Source organism: Carassius carassius, chromosome 22 (assembly GCF_963082965.1).
Source record: "Carassius carassius chromosome 22, fCarCar2.1, whole genome shotgun sequence".
Lineage (NCBI taxonomy): Eukaryota > Metazoa > Chordata > Actinopteri > Cypriniformes > Cyprinidae > Carassius > Carassius carassius.
The window spans coordinates 7,229,430-7,249,375 of NC_081776.1; the positions used below are offsets into that span (position 1 = coordinate 7,229,430).

General features: G+C 39.9%; 1 protein-coding gene across 1 annotated transcript; it reads right to left on the minus strand.

Moving 5' to 3' along the window:
• Nucleotides 1–787: 787 nt before the first annotated feature.
• On the minus strand, nucleotides 788–5,503 carry LOC132098562 (antigen WC1.1). Its single transcript, XM_059504635.1, has 12 exons — nucleotides 5,345–5,503; nucleotides 4,893–5,210; nucleotides 4,285–4,602; nucleotides 3,840–4,154; nucleotides 3,651–3,734; nucleotides 3,257–3,574; nucleotides 2,477–2,776; nucleotides 2,309–2,386; nucleotides 1,909–2,223; nucleotides 1,591–1,803; nucleotides 1,409–1,492; nucleotides 788–852 (listed from the first exon to the last, which is right to left on the minus strand). Exons 1-12 carry the CDS (start codon nucleotides 5,400–5,402, stop codon nucleotides 788–790), a joined length of 2,466 nt encoding a protein of 821 aa, XP_059360618.1. The 5' UTR covers nucleotides 5,403–5,503.
• Between the last annotated feature and the right edge of the window lie 14,443 nt (nucleotides 5,504–19,946).

Here is a 19,946-nt window from a genome sequence, read left to right on the forward strand (position 1 = left end):
CATCTCACCTGTTAAACCTCGAGAGCTCTGTCTATTAATGATGACATCATCATAATTCTCTGGTGTGTTCACTACAAATGCAAATATGAGTCAATTTAAGTGTAAACCAAAAACCCATTGAATAAGGAATTTTAAATATGATCTGTAATGGTCTTGATTGTAGAGTGATATTATTTTTAAAATATTGATCAAGTAAAACACCTTTTTTAATATCAGAGTTGTGTCCACTCGTCATGACATCATCATAACTCTCAGGTGTGTCTTCTACAAATTCACACATTCATCACAGACACACATTCATTACATTTAGACGCATTTGAAATATCTATCTTAAATATACTGTAATATTTTGATTTAAAAGTATTTTATATGCTGTTGTAGAATAAGAAAGTGACACCTGTCTCACGATCTGGTTTCAGTCCGTCAGTGATGACATCATCATAGTATACCGGAGTGATTTCCTTCACCATCTCTTCTGCATCAACACACAATATGTTTGGATAAAAAGGCCAAAATATGTTGTTACTGCAGATCATAAGACTGAAAATGTATTATATTTCATCTGGTAATGAATCATGTGATCAATTTAAAAGGTCATCATCATAATATGCAGTATTAAACTCTTTTGCTAAAAAAGGAGAGCTCACTGTTAATATACAAGTTAACAGCAGGATTTGAATAGTATTGAGTCATTTACCAAATATAATTTAGAATTATTAGTTACAGTTAATCATTATAAAATGTGTTTTTTTTTTTAAATTGCGGAATAATTATGTGTTTCAGCTCTCTAACCTGAGAGAAGCTCATCAGCATCTTCATACCCAGAATGCAGTTCTTCAGAGATAAGACTCCCTGTTAAAGGAGAATAGAATAGTCAGAAACATGTTCATCATTACAAACAGACTGAATCATCATTTCCTAAAGATTATAAAACATTGTGTTAGCGACAACACAACAAATTACTTTATTACTTAAAGCATTCAAGAAATAAATCCCATGTTGTTTAGGCCTATTAGCAAACTTATGAAACCATTTCTTACTTCCAGAAATATACACAGGAAGAGACAAACACACAGACACACACACACTTGCATCTACTGTACATGTACAAACATATAAGTCCCTGCTTATGACCCTCTAAAAATACACACAGGAAGAGACGCTGACTGGCACACACACACACACACACACACACACACACAGACACACCCCCCCCCCCCCCCTCTCTCTCTCTCTCTCTCTCTCTCTCACACACACACATAAACATGCACCTGCAGCTCTGTGGTTTTCTGTCAGGAATTCTGTGGTTTGAAGCAGGATGTTTAACAGGACTAATAATAGATGAACATCTACTGCCTGACAGACTCTTATTAATGATATTAAATGAGATTGATGGCTCATGTCTCACCCCTCTGAGTGAAGTGATTGTGTCTGTGCTGAATCTCCTCATAAACGGCCTCAGACATCGTCCTGTGTCTCCTCTTAGAGAGAGCTGTGAGTGTAGACAGACAAACCTGCTGTCAGTTCACAACACATGACTGATCACACACTGAATAAGACACAATATGACAGTCTCTGGATCTCTCCTACCTCTCCTCATCACTCTGTTCTGCTGAATCAGTATAAGCAGTGGCACTAAGAGCAGTAAGAGCACAACTCCCAGAACAATCACTAGCACTGGGGGAGACACTGGTGGAGGAGTTTGTGGAGGAGAGACTGATGTGTAGCGCACTGGAGGAGAAACTGGAGAAGAAGCTGACGAAGTTGAGACAGGAGTAGTTGACACTGACAAATCTGACAAGTCTGTCAAAACAAACACATTAATAATCATGCAAATGACCGAATAAAAACTAGTATTGCTATTACTTTTATTAGCACTAAAATTATTAAAAAAAAAAATGCTGTGACCTGCACAGGTGAGTGTAACAAGCTTCTTGCGGGAGCAGTCAGTGTGGTTATTCAGGGAAAGAGGACAGTCCCACAGGTGAATCTCATTCCCTCTGCACTCGACTTTGTTCATCCACACAACACCTTCACCTGCACCAAAGACTGAATTGCCATCAGCCCCCAGTGCTGCTCCACAACCCAGCTGCCTGCAGACCACCTGAGCATCGCTGATGTCCCAGTGATCATCACAGACTGAGCCCCACACGGCGTTATGATACACCTCCAGCCTCCCAGAGCACCGGCCGTCCCCTCCACGCAGTCTGAGAGGAACATGATCTAAAACACACACAAAAGCATTGACCAACTTCAGCACACCGTTTACAAAAAAGTGATAATAACAATAAAATCATAATAAACTTACTTGAACACTGTCTCTTGTATGGAGATGGTGAGGTAGAACATGTCAGAAAACTCTTAGGCGACTCAAGAATCTGATCCTCTGAGATTATAATTTTAAAATGTCATTTACTATTGAATAGAATAAAATAATTAAAATATAAAAAAGATATCCAGTTAAATATCATCTTACTTGAGCAGGTGATTTTGGCCACTTCATCATTATCACAGTCATTCTGTCCCCAGAGTGAAGATGGACACTGCCACAGATATGAATCATGTAGACGACACTTAAGATTATCAAGCCAGTTATGAGACTTCAGTCCCTCTGAATTACCGGGTTCACTTCCAGATCTTCCACAGTTCAGCTCTTGACAGATCAGACTCGCTGTGTCTCTGTCCATCTGGTTGTAACACACATTACCCCAGGATCCATTGTAGAAGACCTCCACATTCCCTTCACAGCCCTCAGTTAACCTGATCTCTTTAAATTCTAGATGAAAAAGAATGAGAATCAACCTCAACCCTCATGGAATGACTATGTTTTAATTAGGGATGGGAATCATATAGAATTTAAAGTTTCTTATACTGATTCCACCTAACAATAAGGTTTACTTAATTGTTCCATTAATGATTATTTTACGTATAAAAAAACACATAAAATACTTCATTTCTTAATATAAATAAAATACTAATATTGACTAAATGCACAATGCATATCTTTAGCTACACATAGTCATATGAACATGCAGTCTGTACTAAACTAAATTGATTTAAGTCTCAAAGTTAATTGTAAACTGTATGTTTGATTCACTAAAAATAACAGACTGATTAGAGATTAGTTTGAGAATCGAGCTAGACACGCTGTGTGTTTTGTGCTGATTCAGTAGTGTCATATTGCATTGTAGACGAGTGAGTACTTTAGAAAACTTCAAAAGTAAAAAGAAAAATGATTATTAACATTATTGTTTACCTGAGCACACGACTCCTACGTCCTCCTTGTGTTGACAGTCATGTTTTCCCCAGCCTGGAGAAGAGCAGCTCCACAGGGACGTCTCATTCCCCTCACACTCCACCTCATCCAGCCATATGGGTCCAGAACCAGGACCAAACCAGGCTGGTACCTGCTGGTTACTGAGGGCAACTCCACACTGCAGCTGTCTGCACACCACATGAGCATCTTTAATATCCCAGGAGTCATCACACACTGTCCCCCATGAGCCGCTGTGAAAAACCTCCAGCCTCCCTGCACAGTCTCCCCCAGAACCCACCAGCCTGATGGACCCCCGACCTGATATTCAGAGACAGAAAAACACATTATTGATCACAAACAACTGAAGAATCTGCCCAGATGTTGTTGTTCTCACCAAAGTTTGTGACTGACAGCTGTTGTGTGGAGCTGCAGTTGAGAGTTTGTGGAGAGCTGCAGTTTCCCAGATGAGCTTCACTGTCTGGAGAGAGTATTTATTTGTCATTCAATATTTATCTAAAATATACTATATTTGTCAAAATGTGTATGAAAACCCATGACTTCAGTGTGGTGTGAATTTGCTCACTAGAGCAGATGACTCCAACATCTCGTTTATGAGAACATTCAGCTCGACTCCATGAAGAGATGGAACATTCTGAGAGTTTAGTTTCATTCCCGTCACAATCAAACACATCAGCCCAGATGTCATCGTTTCCCTCTCCAAACCAGTGTGATCCCACAACAGACACAGCAATCCCACAATTCAGCTGTCTACAGAGAACACTGGCAGCTCTCATATCCCAGCATGCATCACACACTGTGCCCGAATCATTGAGGAACTGAAGCTCCACTCTTCCAGAACAAGAGTCTGAACCGTTTACCAGCCTGAGATCAGTGTAACCTGGACAAACAAGTGACAGCTTATTTAAACAGTGTAAAACTATAGTCAAGATAACTTTGGAATACAAGAACAGTATATTATGTATGTATATAATTCATCTAAAGTGTTTGACCAAATGTTTATACTCAACCAGAACAGATCACTCCCACATCATTGTCATGGGAACAGCTCTGCATCTGGGAAGTCGATTGTTGACAGATGTGTATTTGAGATTCACTTCCTCTGCACTGAATCTCCTCTGACCAAACACGGTCTTTCCCTTTACCAAAAGCAGCTGCTCCCAGCACCTGTACAGGAGCCCCACATTTCATCTCTCTACACACAACCTCTGCATCCTTCTGGTCAAAGGCAGCGTCACACACTGAACCCCATCCTTCAGAACGAAACATTTCCACTCTTCCAGAACACAGGTGAAACCCATCCAAAAGTCGAAGTCTTTGCTCTGAGTCTTCGAATTATAAGGACAGCAACAAAATTATATTTAGGATTAACAACTATTTAAGATAATGCAAATGGTGAGAAAATGTTTAGGAAAAGATTTAGGGGGTGACAATTTTACATTTGTTAAAAATTTTAATTATTTGTTCATTATTTTTATTTGATACCATAATTTATTGTTCCAACCCACACACTCTCAGAGGTTTTTGAATTTGTACAGTACATACTAAAATAGTGTACTTTTAAAAAAGGCAGATTTTTTTTAACTTTTTTTTTGCAGTGACGTATGAAACAGCTTACCTGAGCAGATGACTCCAGCATCTTCTTGATGACCACAGCCATCACTAACACCCCATCCTCTTGATCTACAGTTCTTCAGTGTTGACTCTGATCCACTACAGGCCACATCATCCATCAAGATTTTACCTAATCCTCGTCCAAACTGAGCTTCATATGTTGCTTTAACAGCCCTCCCACAGTCCAGCTCTCTACACACCACTTCAGCATCAGCAATATCCCAGTAATCATCACACACTGTTCCCCACTGACCATCATGATGAACCTCCACTCGACCATCACAGATACTATTACCATTCACCAACCTCACATTCACACTGTCTGTCAGTTCAGGAGAGACCACAAATATGCTAAATAAATTTAAATAATTAATAAAAATTCTGAATACAGAACAGAGATTTTTTTATCTTTCTTTTTTTTTTTTAGATATATATTAATTCTGAGTGTATACTTACCGGCTGTAATGAGTGACACAAAAGACGATACAAAAATATATGCCAGATAGCTCTCCATTTCACTATACTCTCAGACAGTTCAGAACACAGCACAAGTTTCTCCTCTGCTCCCTCAAACACACTGAAGAAACTGGCTCCTGTCAGCCCCCTAAAGAGAGAGAGAGAGACTCACAGCTGCCAATGACACTCACTGTTACCTTATTAGACACAACAGAGGAAATCATCAAACACAATCAGTGACAAATCAGAAAGCAGCATTTTTATTTTCTCCATATATATCATTAAAGTGTGAGCACTGATGAGCGGGACTCCTCCTCCAGCGTGAAGAGACACTTCACTGAGGACAGACTCGTGTCAGTCAGAAGTCAGTGTGGAGATAAAGTCACACTAAACTTAAAGCAGATTGATCCAGAAACACTGCAGCTTATATTCAGCATCAAAACCTGAACCTGAACACAGCAGACACAAGCACTGATGACTGAATTCTGTAACACTTCAAACACTTACACAAACTTACTAGAACCACTTTCTCATGACTAATTTTAATGAAAAGAACATTTTAATCTCACTGTTTCTAGATAAATTATGCATAATATTACTGTTAGTGGATTTTACTAATTTTGTTATTTCATTCTAATCAAGGAAATAATAAAATATGATTACAACATAGTATACACTATATTTTTGCTAAAGATATTATGATGCGCTTTTAATACATTAAATATTATCTACTTTCATTAAGTATAACAAGAAGAAAATGACAGCAATAATCATGTGCGTTAATATTGTAATGATGCATTTTTCCAGAAGATGGCAGCAAAACATTTTTTATTGTAAAGATGAGGTATAATGTATAATACTGTATTACAAGACAGCCTCTCTTATATGGAATGCAAAATTTGCCAAAATAATAAATAAATAAGTATAAAAAGAAAAGGAAAGAAAGAAAGAATTCAACTTATTTATGCATAATTGTATTTTTCCAAATGTATTTATTTTTAATTTATTTATTTATACATTTATTTCCTAATGTATTTATTATTTTTATATGTATTTATGTCACATTTAAATAAATGTGAATATGTATAAATGTTGAAATAAATGGAAATAAGTGTATAAATAAATGGGGGGGGGGGGGGGGGGGTTGAAATATTTGGAAAAATGTAACTACATATATACATATATATATATATATATATCTATATCTATATATATATATATATATATATATATATTCATTTAGCAGACACTTTTATCCAAAGCGACTTACAAATGAGGACAGTGGAAGCAATCAAAAACAACAATAAGAGCAATGATATATAAGTGCTATAATAAGTCTCAAATAGCGTAACACAGTACACGTAGCAAGGGCTTTTAAATAATATAATAAATAAAAAGAAAACAGATAGAATATAAAAAGAATAAAGCAAGCTAGTGTTAGAGGTCTTTACATATATATGTATATATATATACATATATATGTATATATATATATATATATATGTATATATATATATATATATATATATATATATATATATGTATATATATATATATATATATGTGTGTGTGTGTGTGTGTGTGTGTGTGTGTGTGTGTGTTTGTGTTTATATATATATATACACACACACACACACACAATTGCATAATAAATGAAAAGAAAATAGAATACAAAAAGATTAGAAAGGTAGTTAAATTTTTTTTTAAAGAATACAATTAGAATAGTAAGTGCTAAAGTTAGAGGGTCAAATAAAGATGGAAGAGATGGGTTTTAATCCAATTCTTGAAGATGGTTAAGATTGGTTAAGATGATTGCTCAGATTGAGTTGGGGAGAAAATTCCACCAGGAGGGGACATTTAATTTAAAAGTCCGTAAAAGTGACTTTGTGCTTCTTTGGGATGGCACGATCAAGCGACGTTCACTTGCAGAATGCAAGCTTCTATAATAATCAGCATGTCCTGAAAGAAAGGGCCTGTTCTTCTTGATGTTGAATAAAGCAAATCTGCAGGACCGAAAACTTTTAGCAATTTGATCTGAGAAAGTCAGCTGATCATCTATCATAACTCCAATGCTTCTGGCTGTTTTTGAAGGAGTTATGGTTGATGTGCCTAACTTGATGGTGAAAGTGTGATGAAACGATGGGTTTGCACAAGCATTCAACAAAAGCACAAAGGTGTGTAGCGTTCATTTCAGACCTGATGACTTTATGGAAGGGGCTCATCTGAAAAGAAAAAAGTGTTTTCCCTACACTGTTTGAGTGGAACCATTACCAGGAGCAGCCACCGAGGTTGATTGTTTGGGAACATCGAGAGAGACCACTGACCCCTGATCCTGACTCGGACGTAGACCAAGAAGATATGGACCTTGGTGTCAAGTGAAGTCACCTTTATTTATATAGCGCTTTAAACTAAATACAATGCTTCAAAGCAACTGAATAACATTCATTATGAAAACAGTGTGTCAATAATGCAAAATGACAGTTAAAGGCAGTTCATCATTGAATCAGTGATGTCATCTCTGTTCAGTTTAAATAGTGTCTGTGCAATCATTTGCAATCAAGTCAACGATATCGCTGTAAATGAAGTGACCCCAACCGAGCAAGCCAGAGGCAACAGCAGCAAGGAACTGAAACTTCATCAGTGACAGAATGGAGAAAAAAAACCTTGGGAGAAACCAGGCAGTTCAATTCCAGGCTGCAGCAAAGTCAGATTTGATGTGGAGAGGACTCAGTTCCCAAAGCTGCAGCTGTGGACATGGTTCTACATGAATAAGAGGAGTTAAAAAGGGAGATAGAAAATGTGTGGAAGCAGTTGGAGCAAACAAAGATCATACACAGCTTTGTTCTCAAGAGATTTGCTGGGACATATGCTAGAAAGGACATACACTTTTATACAAGGTAAGATTATATTGCCTGTGGTAAGCATTTGTAATAGCGTTGCCATTGTCCTGAAAACACTACTCCACGTTTCTGATAAATTTGATTGGAGTTTTATACGCTAGCTACACGTAGCCTAGGCAGCCTAAAAGTGACTAAAATAACACTGACCAAAATAATAAAAACAAGGTACACTAACATAATTAAAAGTATGAACACCAGCTGTTTTCTTCAACAGCAACCAGAGTTAGTTTAATCCTACATACCAAATTCCATAATTGTCATAATTGACTCAATATTGCAAGATTGTTGTATCAGTTACTTGTAGTTCAGCATTCCTATTTCCTAAATTTTAAACTTACTACAAAGCTACGTATAAATATTTTATGCCATGTGAGAACCAATGCACAGTTCTTTCTTGAGAGATTTGCAACATACAACCACCTGATTGCCTCCTGGGAACTGATTCACGAGTTCATGCTTACATATAATTAGCTGAGGTATGGTATGCATATTTGGCATGCTGTCCGGGGAAGGGCTCCGAGCTCGGGAATGGCCCGAACCTAGAGTACCCCCACTTTCCCATCTATTTATAAAGTGAACTCAAAGTGAGGAGATGGGGTGGAGGAGGGATGCTGATAAACCATCAGTTGATAGAGGTAAGTCAGCGATATTTATACTATGGGATTGATTACTTGATTATGGTCCACCTGTGTTGATTAGGCTAAGTATCTGATGCGCTCCTCCCGAATCTTGTTAATAAAACATCATTTCACGAGATCACGCTTACATATAATTAGCTGAGGTATGGTATGCATATTTGGCGTGCTGTCCGGGGAAGGGCTCCGAGCTCGGGAATGGCCCAAACCTAGAGGACAGCCACCAGTTTAAAGAATGCCCCCCAAAAGTAGCATAGAGTACTGGCAGAGGCTGATTTTGATTTTCTGAGAAGTTGTCTCGTTGGCAGGCCGGAAGAGCCTACGTACTCCGATGAAGCGACGTCTCGCCAGACGTCTGAAGGGAGCGCACGCATCAGACGGGTAAGCTTTGCCAGACGGGCAGAGTGAAAAGGAAAACCCGACTGGGAGGGCTCTCGCGGCATCCGATGGGGCATCATACTCAGAACATCAAACGGGTAAGCCTCGCCAGGCAGGTGTGAGGATAGCTGAGAGGGTTTTTTTTTTTTTTGCAGGATTTGGCAAGAGGTTGAGACTTGTAGCGTCAGATGGTTAAGCCTCGCCTACCGTCAAATGGAAAGGAAAGTTGCGTGGCCGACCGTAGAATGGAAAGGTAAAGGTTGTCTGGCCAGGAGGCTGTCGCCAGCATCCGAAAGGAGCACACACATCGAACGGGTAAGCCTCGCTGACCATAGAAAAGGAAAAGGTAAGGTTGTCTAACCGGGAGGCTCTTGCCGGCGTCCGAAGGGAGCACTGAAGGCCAGCCTCTCTGGATGTGAGACGGAAGAGGTAACATTAAGTGGCCAGGAGGCTCTCGCCAGCATCCAACGGGGACTTCCTGTTCCCGGAATCGACTGGGTAAGCCTTGCAGGCCATGGAATGGAAAAGGTAAGTTTGTGTGGCTGTGAGGCTCTCGTCGACGTCTTATGGGAGTTCGCTACTCACGGCATGAGACGGGTAAGCTTTGACGACCGTAGGATGAAAGGAGTGTTTGTTTGTGTGTTTGATACTTGCGGCATCGGACGGCTCGCATATTGGGTAGATCGGCATCGAACAGGTAAGCCTCGCTGGCCAAAAGACGGAAAAGGTAAGGTTGTATAGCCGGGAGGCTCTCACCTACCTCCAATGGGAGCCCCGACTCCATGCATTGAATGGGTAAACCTCTCCGTACATAAGATGGAACGGCTAGTAGGGTAGGCGGGGTACTCTCACCTATGTCCGAAGGGAGTGTGAGCTCCTGGCAATGAACGGGTAAGCCTTGCTGACCGCAGAATAGAAAAGGTAAGGTTGTCTAGCCGGGAGGTTCTTGTCGACATCCAATGGGAGCTCGAGCTCCTGGCATAGAAGAGGGAAGCCTCACTGACCATAGGATAGAAAAGGATAAGGTTATCTAGCCGGGAGGCTATTGCCGGCATCCGGTGGGAGTTTAAAAACTTACAACACCGGATGGGTAAGTCTCTCCGTCCATCGGAGGGAAAATGTAAGATTGTTTTAGCTGCGAAGCACTCATTAGTGTTCTTAAAGCTTAATGTTGATGTATTGGATGCGTGCGTCTCACCGACTGAAAGGATATATATATATATATTTTTTTCTTCTTTTTTTTTATATCGGGTTAATTGGGCATTAATCGGGTAAGCTTCACTGGTGGTCGGATGGAAAGGCCAAGATTGCTTAAGCAGGAAAGCTCTTGCAGCATCTGACAGGAGTTTAATACTTGCGATGTCATACGAGTAAGCTTTGCTGGTAATTGAACGGAGAAGGCAAAGGTTGTCTCAACCGGGAGCAGTCTGACAGGGAGTTCGATACTAAGAACAATTTGGTTGTCTACGAGGGTAGACGCTGTGAGGCTTACTTGAATAATTGTTTAGCAAATCCAATGAGCTGCTTCCGATAATGAGTCAGAAAATCTTGGTGCGGTCATTGTACTCAAAATTAAGTGTACAAAAAATAAATTGAATTTCCTGTGCCAGTGTACCCCGAATAGGTGCCACGAATCAGCGTTATGGTCATTGTCGAATCGTCATATTGTCGGCACGTGAGATCGATGGTACATATCGACGATGTAATCGTGCATGGGTGGAGTAAGAGAAAGATTCTTTATTCTTGTCATAGCTTACTATTTGCCATTTTAACCATGCAGGTGCACGAAAAAGAGCCTATGGAATCACCGATAATCGAAAAATATACTTTCAGACGTACTGATAAACTGGCATTAAATGCAGTGCTGAGATGGAATAGCGGAGCAGTTTGATAGCTGAATTATGGTAAGCTGCCTAATAATGATAATAAAAAACGTTGATAGGAGAATGAGCATAATATCGTCTTGACTATCGTCGATACGTGATACTCTCACCGCAACCTAGGATGCATGGCATAACTTTGAAGCGGAGGTGATGTCAATGTGATGTGTGTGTTTTTTTTGTTTTAGTCTTTTGCACCTTGGGCCGCCTGCAGAGCTTGCTTCGGCTGCTGTAGATTTTGGCTGCGGGAAGAGAAAAAGGATAACATTTGATGGGGCAAGCTAAAAATGAATGGGTAGCCTACTGTGTTGCCAGCTTAGCAATTGGTTGCCTGATTTGGCAGTTCCTCAAGCCTTGTTCACATTAGTATGTTCCTGTTGGAAAAGCATCTTTCCTCTTATTTGGCCTCCAGCCTTTTTAAACGGTCTCCAGAGCGGATACATTTGGAACGCTGTTTTCACATTGTAGTATGGACTGTGTAAACAGATGCTTTGAAAACGATGAAGCATGTTTAGTCTTGTTAAACATTGTACCTTACCAGTCGCCCCCCCATTTTTGGCATAGAGACAGAAATGACATACCCAAAATAAAAATGTTTCTGATCATGATTTTCTGACTAGATACATAATCAACGTTTATCCACAAATCTGACACTTCAAAGTTTACTGTTCAGGAATCAGAATCATTTTCCTGACATAAATTACAAAATAACTGTCACTGCAACAATGTTTTATCAAAACATTGGTCAAATATCGAAGCTAGAGTCTTTAAACTTTCCATTGATGCACAGTTTGTCCAGATCAAGTAAGAGAGTAATGTTTAATGTGCTGTGAAAGGGAAACAATAATAAACTGGGGCCCTCGGCAATGCTTGCAAGCAAAGGGGTTAATTGCAATTATGTGCTATTCACTTCCATGTTGTTTCTAAAGATATTTACTTGCCTGCTGTTCGTATTACGGTCCTTAAAAAGGCAACAGAAATTTTACTCACACTTGCTGTCCTGCATCAAAACATGAGGGCAGTTGCGTTTTAAATGAATTTTTTGTGATCACGCCAGTGAATGGTGAAATAGGTCCCTAAATAAATGGTCCTGCCAGAATAATTGTATGAAACTTATGTCTGTATCATCTCAGTGAGGTTTAAACGTGCACGGTAAGGCAAATGTAATGTCTTTGGACATTTCAGTGTGGATGAAGACTCTGGAAATAATGCCTTGGCTTCATGGTTAAAAGTGGCATCATCATCCGACGGAACTACGTCATGACGTCATTTAACAAACTTTAGCCGCGAACCTGCTTTTAGCGTCTTCGTCTGAAAATGTATTGATTTACGACACAAGCGGCCTGCGCCGCTAGAGGAAGCGGCCTCAAACTGCACATAGACAGTAAAAGAAATGGACACAGCGACTCCATTGGATTCAACGGAGACAAGTGAATTCAATTAGAAGCACGCACTTCCTGGGGGTCAAGTGTACTGCGCAGACTCAAACTGAGCTTGATGACATAAATGTCACGTGAGCAACCTGTAAGTCTTCTAACCGCTGTGCCAAGAGAAATCTGAATCACCCACCGAATCTTGCAGACGTTGTTGAATAATTTTGTCCCGTTGCTTTTATGGACTTACTATGGGCTTCTTCCTTGACTTCATGCCTCCACGCCCCCCCGATTACCTCATAGACAGTAAAAGATTGACTGCGAGTTTCTCCTCCTGTCCATACGGTAATTTATCTACTGTGCGACAGGTTATGACGCAATCGTTAGCCTATTTCTTTTTTGAATACTGCTTCTATGGGGCCACAACGTATGATACAAGGTAATGGGGCCTTTTATGCATTTTCGTGTTTCTTTAGAAATAATTAATGGACAAATGGAGTCTCTAAATGCCTAGGATGTAAAGTTAATCACTGTCAAAGTGACACCAAAATGAATGGGAGTCAATGGAATGCTAACAGCAGGTGGGGGTCCGCTAGCCAATGGCGACGCCCAGGGGTGCTTCAAAAAAATATGAAACCCTGCCCCCCTGAAACTGCGCCTCGGCCGGAAAAGCCGCGGTGAAAGGCTGAGCTGCGGCGGGAAGTGAGAGAGGCTTGCTGCGGTGAGAACTGGGGTGCGGCCCTGGCTGGATGAATGCCTGGTGCTGCTGCAATCCAGCGCTCGAGGAGAGCCCGGTCTTGGGTGGCACGATCGTTGTGTCGAGCAAGTAGAGCTCGGGGCTTGCACGGTCTATTGGCCACGACGTGTGGCTTGGCAAGAAGAGCAGCTGTCGCGATGACGCTTAATGGTGCTCAACGGCCGTGTTTGGCTGGGTAGGAATGATCGCAGGTCCGGCAAAAGTAGCAGATCTGAAAAATCCCCGGTATAGATCTCTTCGTTGGTAGGAAAATTGGGTCTGTGATAAGATGTCAGACAGAGCGAACCAGCATGCTGATAAACCGTCAATGGATAGAGGTAAGTCAGCAATATTTATACTATGGGATTGATTACTTGTTTATGGTCCACCTGTGTTGATTAGGCTAACTATCTGACGCGCTCCTCCCGAATCTTGTTAATAAAACATCATTTGAACCGGCAACTCACAGGATAATTCGTGTCACCAACTCTAAAGTCTTCATGGATCCTGGAAACCCTCAGGCACTTCCTGCTATAGATGAGTTCTTCCTGTTCTTGATGCATCTTGCTTTGGGCCTTAAGCAAAAGGACCTTGGTCATCGGTTTCAAGTACATAAGACCACTGTAAGCCGCATCGTAACAACCTGGGCCAACTTCCTGTACTTTGTCCTGGGGTAAGTGTGCATTTGGATGCCAAAAGAGAAAGTACGAGCCCATCTGCCAGAAGAATTCCATCAATTTCGAGACACACAGGATATCCTGGACTGTACAGAGATCCGCTGCCAAACTCCCTCCTCTTTCAAATTACAAGTCTCACTGCACCTTCAAAGCTTTAGTATGAATGGCACCTCATGGTGCAATAACAATTTTTTCTGCACTGTATGTAGGGTCTATTAGAGACCAGGAGCTGTTTAAACAGTCAGGGATTATTAACCTTCTTACCCCTGACTTGGGAATCATGGTGGATAAGGGCTTCTTAATTGATAGCCTAGTGCCGTGTAAAATCCACCTACCAATGGAAAACAAATGTCAGCTGATGAAGTGACACACTCAGTCTGTGGCTAGGCTCAGGGTACATGTTGAACGTCTTATCCGTCACGTTAAAGAGCTTGAGTTGTTTGACACAGTCATCCCCTTGTCCATTTCTGGTAGCATAAACCAACTGTTCACAGTGGCATTTTTTTTTGTGAATTACCAATGTGGACCACTTGTCAAGGCATGGAGCCATTGAATCTAAAAACTCTCATCTTTGATGATGTGCTAAGGTTTGTATACAGGTGCTGGTCATATACTGTAATTAAAATATCTTCAAAAAGTTGATTTATTTCACTAATTCCAAATTGAATAAATGAATAAATAATTCATTTATTACAGACATATGTATTTCAAATGTTTATTTCTTTTCATTTTGATGATTATAACTGTCAACTAAGTAAAATCCCAAAATTCACCAGTTAATATTGTACATATACTTTTGTAAATTTCACACTCTGTTCTGTATTTATACCTCTGATCAACAGACAAAACTAAGGCAGTGTTTCCTTATACATATTTTATTATAATTTCATAATACATAACACAAAAATATAAGAATCTAAAGATATATGTATAATATACGTGTTTAATGTAATATAAAAGATAGGTATATATTGTATAAAGTTTTCCCCTCGCAGGGAGATGTACAGAATCACAGAAGGCTTGCAGAGAGAAAAACAGAGCTTGATGAAACAGCTGGATCTACTCAGATGAGCTTGGTACATGCTCACAGATGCTGTAGATAAAGACAAACAACACAAATCTTAAATAAAATGTTATTTTTCAGAGAAATTAATAAACATCTACCATATGAGCAAGACATTAACTTTCTGGTAAGTTTACCAATTGTAAATTATTTTTATACTTTTATTTTCTATTTCTAAAATGAAGTGGAAAATATAAATGACAAAACACAAAAAAAACACAACAAAATAAAAAACAAATAATACAATTACAATATTTTAGTTTTATTTCACAAATATTAAAAAATTAAATTTATTTTTGTTGTTTATTTTAAGTAAAAATCTCCTTCTATTTCACGACAGAAACACAAAAAGACTGAGAACAGGCTCGATGAAATACAATGAGAGGAAACCATCTGTCAGAAAGTGATAAAGCCTCATAAATATTCTCTTAGAATACCTACATATTAAATTTACTGTCATAGTAACATTTATTCTCTTACCTCTCTCTCAGTCATTTTAGAGAAGTTGATAAAGAGGAAGTGACTCAGCGTTCTAACAGGAAGACCTCCTCTTTAGCAAACGGTCTCTGTTCACCCTTCACCACAGGGGATGATGGGAAGCCAGAGGTGGATGTGCGTTCTGAAAAAGTAGCTGGGGACTCAGAAGGTGTAAATATTGTGGTGGATGTGGAGACCCTCACCTTCTTCTGCATCAGCTAAGTGAGGAAAAATAAGTCAAGGGCAAAGAAGAAGGTCAGGCCAATCTAGAGACAAGCTTCCTGTTCCTGTCCAACGCTTCCCTAGCCTCTGCTGACTCTCCACCACCAGTTAGGGTGAAGAAGCCATCGAAGAAGAAATGGATCAAAGGAAACATCCCCTTATCTGCACGGGGTAAGTCTGTCGGAAAAGAGACCCTTCAGCAGGCAAGCTTAACCTCATATGCAAAGATGTTGAATATCATAACAGAATGTTTGCATATAGAGATCTTAAAGATATAACAAAACGTTATTTAATTCAAGTGTCAGTTTAAAATTTTTAGCACAGGAGACATTTAAATAACATAATAAGTGGACTTACAAAGATCTAGAACAGGGGTGCCCAAAATTATTCCTGAAGGGCCAAAGCCCTGCAGAGTTTAGCTCCAACCAGCTCCAACACACTTGCCAGGAAGTTTCTAGGGAGTCTGAAGACATTAATTAACTAGTAAAATAGGGTTTAAATAGGGTTGAAGCTAACAGTAGCCCTTAAAAAACAGGTTTGGACACCACTGGACATGTCCCATTTAAAGTGTAAAGGTGTTTTCTTTACTATGAACACTTTTCAACACAGCTAGCTTTAAAATTTAGTTTTAAGAGGTCAGATTTTAAGAGGGATCTGCTGCATCCCCTCAGTGCCTCTTTAAAGGGTTAGTTCACCCAAAAATGTCATTAATGACTCACCCTCATGTCGTTCCAAACCCGTAAGACCTCCGTTTATCTTCGGAACACAGTTATTTTAGATATTTTAGATTTAGTCCGAGAGCTTTCTGTCTCTCCATTGACAGGAAGATCACTACTTGACCGGACATCACTACACTGCAGTGAACGCGCTCACAACAGACCTGGAAGAGAAGACAATGCTGAATAAAGTCGTAGTTTTTGTAATTTTTGGACCAAAATGTGATGATGTTTTTCTTACCTTTCTGGACATGGACAGCATACTGTACACACAGCTTCAATGGAGGGACTGAGAGCTCTCGGACTTAATCTAAAATATCTTAAACTGTGTTCTGAAGATAAACGGAGGTCTTACGGGTTTGGAATGATATGAGGGTGAAACATAATCTCACTTGTCACTGATGATAAACATCCAGAATGAATAAAAAGCAATGTCACTGTGCCCTGCAGGTATCGCAGCATTACCAAGCAGTTTTTCTGTAAGGCAGATGGCGTGGTGCTCATCTATGACGTCACAATGGAGGACAGTTTCAGATCAGTCCGCCTCTGGCTGACCAGCATACAGGAGGTTGAAGGTGACCCTATACCTGTCATGCTCCTCGGCAACAAATTGGACAAGGAGAATGAGAGAGAAGTGCAGACAAAGGAAGCTGATATGATAGCAGAGGTGTGGACATCTCTTATGATGTCAATCACACACTATATCATAGTAAAATATTAATAATACCTAATATGCTCTGTTTTTATCCAACATCCTTATCTTATTTAACACAGTAAGCACAGATTAGTAGTATTTGCTATGTTTAATAGGAAGTAAACTTGATGTTCTATGAGTGCAGTGCTTATACTGGAGCTAATGTGCTGGAGGCCATGATACATCTGGCCAGGTAAGAACACAAAAAACACACAAATGCAACATGTTGTTATACATTGACATATTTTGTAAAGCTGTGATGTTTGTAACACCTCAGCCACGGCTGCAACCCACAAAAAAAACATATAAAACTGAGACGACTACAATAACCAACAACAAACATTATCAGATGTCAGCAAGAAAGCTTGCGGTTTTCTTTTGAATCTTCAAAGTGCAGTCAAAAATGCGACTTGCAGATTGTGTGAAACTTATGTAGTTTACTTACTTTGAAAAGCCCACTAAATGTGCCTGCTAGCAGCCATGTTGACATCACATGACCAGCCGTACTAAGTATATCTCAGCTTCCTCTTCAGAAACTCGAGCTGCATCTGAGAACACTTGGGGAACACTTCCAGAGTGACGGGTCAGAATCACATGTGTGATCAGTCCAATGGATGGGCGAGACATCATAGGTGGTTGACGTCAGAGACCAGGAAGCTTAAAAGCATGAGCGGCGAAGTGTGGAAACAACTGCCAAATGTGTCTCAATGGGTCCTGCACACTGTAGAAAGAGGCTACAGAATCCAGTTTGGTTCTCCACTGCCTCGGTTCAATGGGGTTACTCCCACGCAGTGGTGGATCAAGACCAAGGGGTTCTCCCCGAGGGGAAACCCACTTTGCATGATCAAGGTCACACGGCACTGCCTACGTGCCTTGGACATGGGGAGGAAGCCTTGGTTCTTGTTTCAGGGCCTGGAGCTGGGAGCTCCTTGTCGCCATGTAATGCTAGTGACGAATGCGACCCTCCCCGGCTGGGGTGCAGTCAAGAGTGGCCACCCTGCCCGCAGTCTGTGAAGTGGTCGCCATCTGACATGGCATATCAAACTGCCTGGAGATGCTGGACGTGCTTCGTGCACTACATTATTTTCTCCCAGACCTAAGAGGTCAACATATGTTGGTGCGCACCGTCACCACAAAGGAGGTCTGTGCTCACGCTGTTTATACAAACGATTTCCTCTCGCTCAGAGCAGTTCACATTCCTGGGCATATGAATATGGGAGCAGACATCCTGTCGAGGCAGGGGCCAAGGCTTCGTCTGAACGCTTCCCCCCTGATTGCTTTGCTCCTGCGAGTTCTGGAGAGAGTGCACCGGGATGGAGTCTGGCTGCTGTTAGTAGCCCCGTTCTGGCTGGGCCAAGTATAGTATAGAGTATAGGGGAGATTCCCCTCAGGAGGGATCTATAGGCACTATAGTCCATCCCCGCCTGGAGTTGTGGAAGTTATGGGTGTGGTCTCTGAGGGGACCAGAGGCCATCCTCCAATCCAGAGCTCCCTTAACGAGGAAATTTTACGCCTTGAAGTGGAAGCTTTTCACTTGTTGGTGCAGAGACCGCCAGCTCGACCCAGTTAACTGCCCGATTGGTACAGTGCTGGAGTTCCTGCAGGCCCGCTTCTCTGCAGGGTTGATCCACTCCACCCGGAAGCAGAGGTGTAAAAAGTACTCAAAATTTTACTCAAGTGAAAGTACAAGTACTCAGTGAAAATTGTACTCAATTAAAAGTACAAGTATCTGGTCAAAATCATACTTGAGTAAAAGTAAAAAAGTACAACTTTAAATTGTACTTAAGTATTAAAAAAGCAGAAGTACTTTTTTCTGACAGACAATAGAGAAGAGTGGTTAAAGGGAGAGAACGAAAAAAAAATGCAATGGCACAGGTCAAACATGCATATTTAGTTCAACAACAACAATTAAAATGAAACCCAGCGGAACACCAAAAAATTTCTCTTTATATAATGCAAGTGTATGGGACATCCAAAAACGACACTTCAAAAACTATACACAAAGAGAACATGACAGTAACTCCTGTTAATGAGTTTTGCTTTAATTAATTGCATTAATTGCCCCTGTCTTCTTAAGTGAAACAATATGTAAGAAAAATACAAATTTCAATATTTTAATCTTGACTGTCATGTTCACTTTGTGTGGTTTCTGAAGTGGTCTTGTCCCCTTGCATTATATGGACTAAAATATTTGCTTGTGTTCATGTGAAAAAAGAAACCCATAAACATCTGGGATGACAGAGGTTCAGTAAATGGTGAGAGAATTTTCATTTTTGGGTGAACTATCCCTTTGAAGAGCAAGATGTGATGGAGAGTCCAGAAATATATTCCAGACAGAATACAAGAATGTGTTGAAGTAATTAGAAGAATCGTAGAATTAAAACATACACGTTAAAATTTTAAAGGCCACTTTATTTGTCTTGTCTATTCAACGTCACGGTCTAAAAGGACAATTAATCTTTTAAATGTTTATTTGGGGCATTTAGAGTTTTTTTCTTAGCAAATATTGATAAATAATTATTTGTGACTAATTAGATTAATTAATGAGAAAAGCATGTCATTATTAAAATTAAAAAAAGACAGTCCTAATTCCTACTTAATGATTCATATATTGACATATTGTAAATACAACTTATCCACCACCTGGTAAGAACATCACTTAACATGAAGTACAATTAATTTAGCATATAATGTTTATTTAAACACTTTTTTGGAGATTTGTAACATAAAAAAAACTAAAATATTAATTGTATTTAAATTCTCATCACTGATTTTATTTGGACTCAATTTTGTGCATTCAGCTAATATATTACATAGCTAATGTCTCTATCAAAACAGAACAAATAATGAA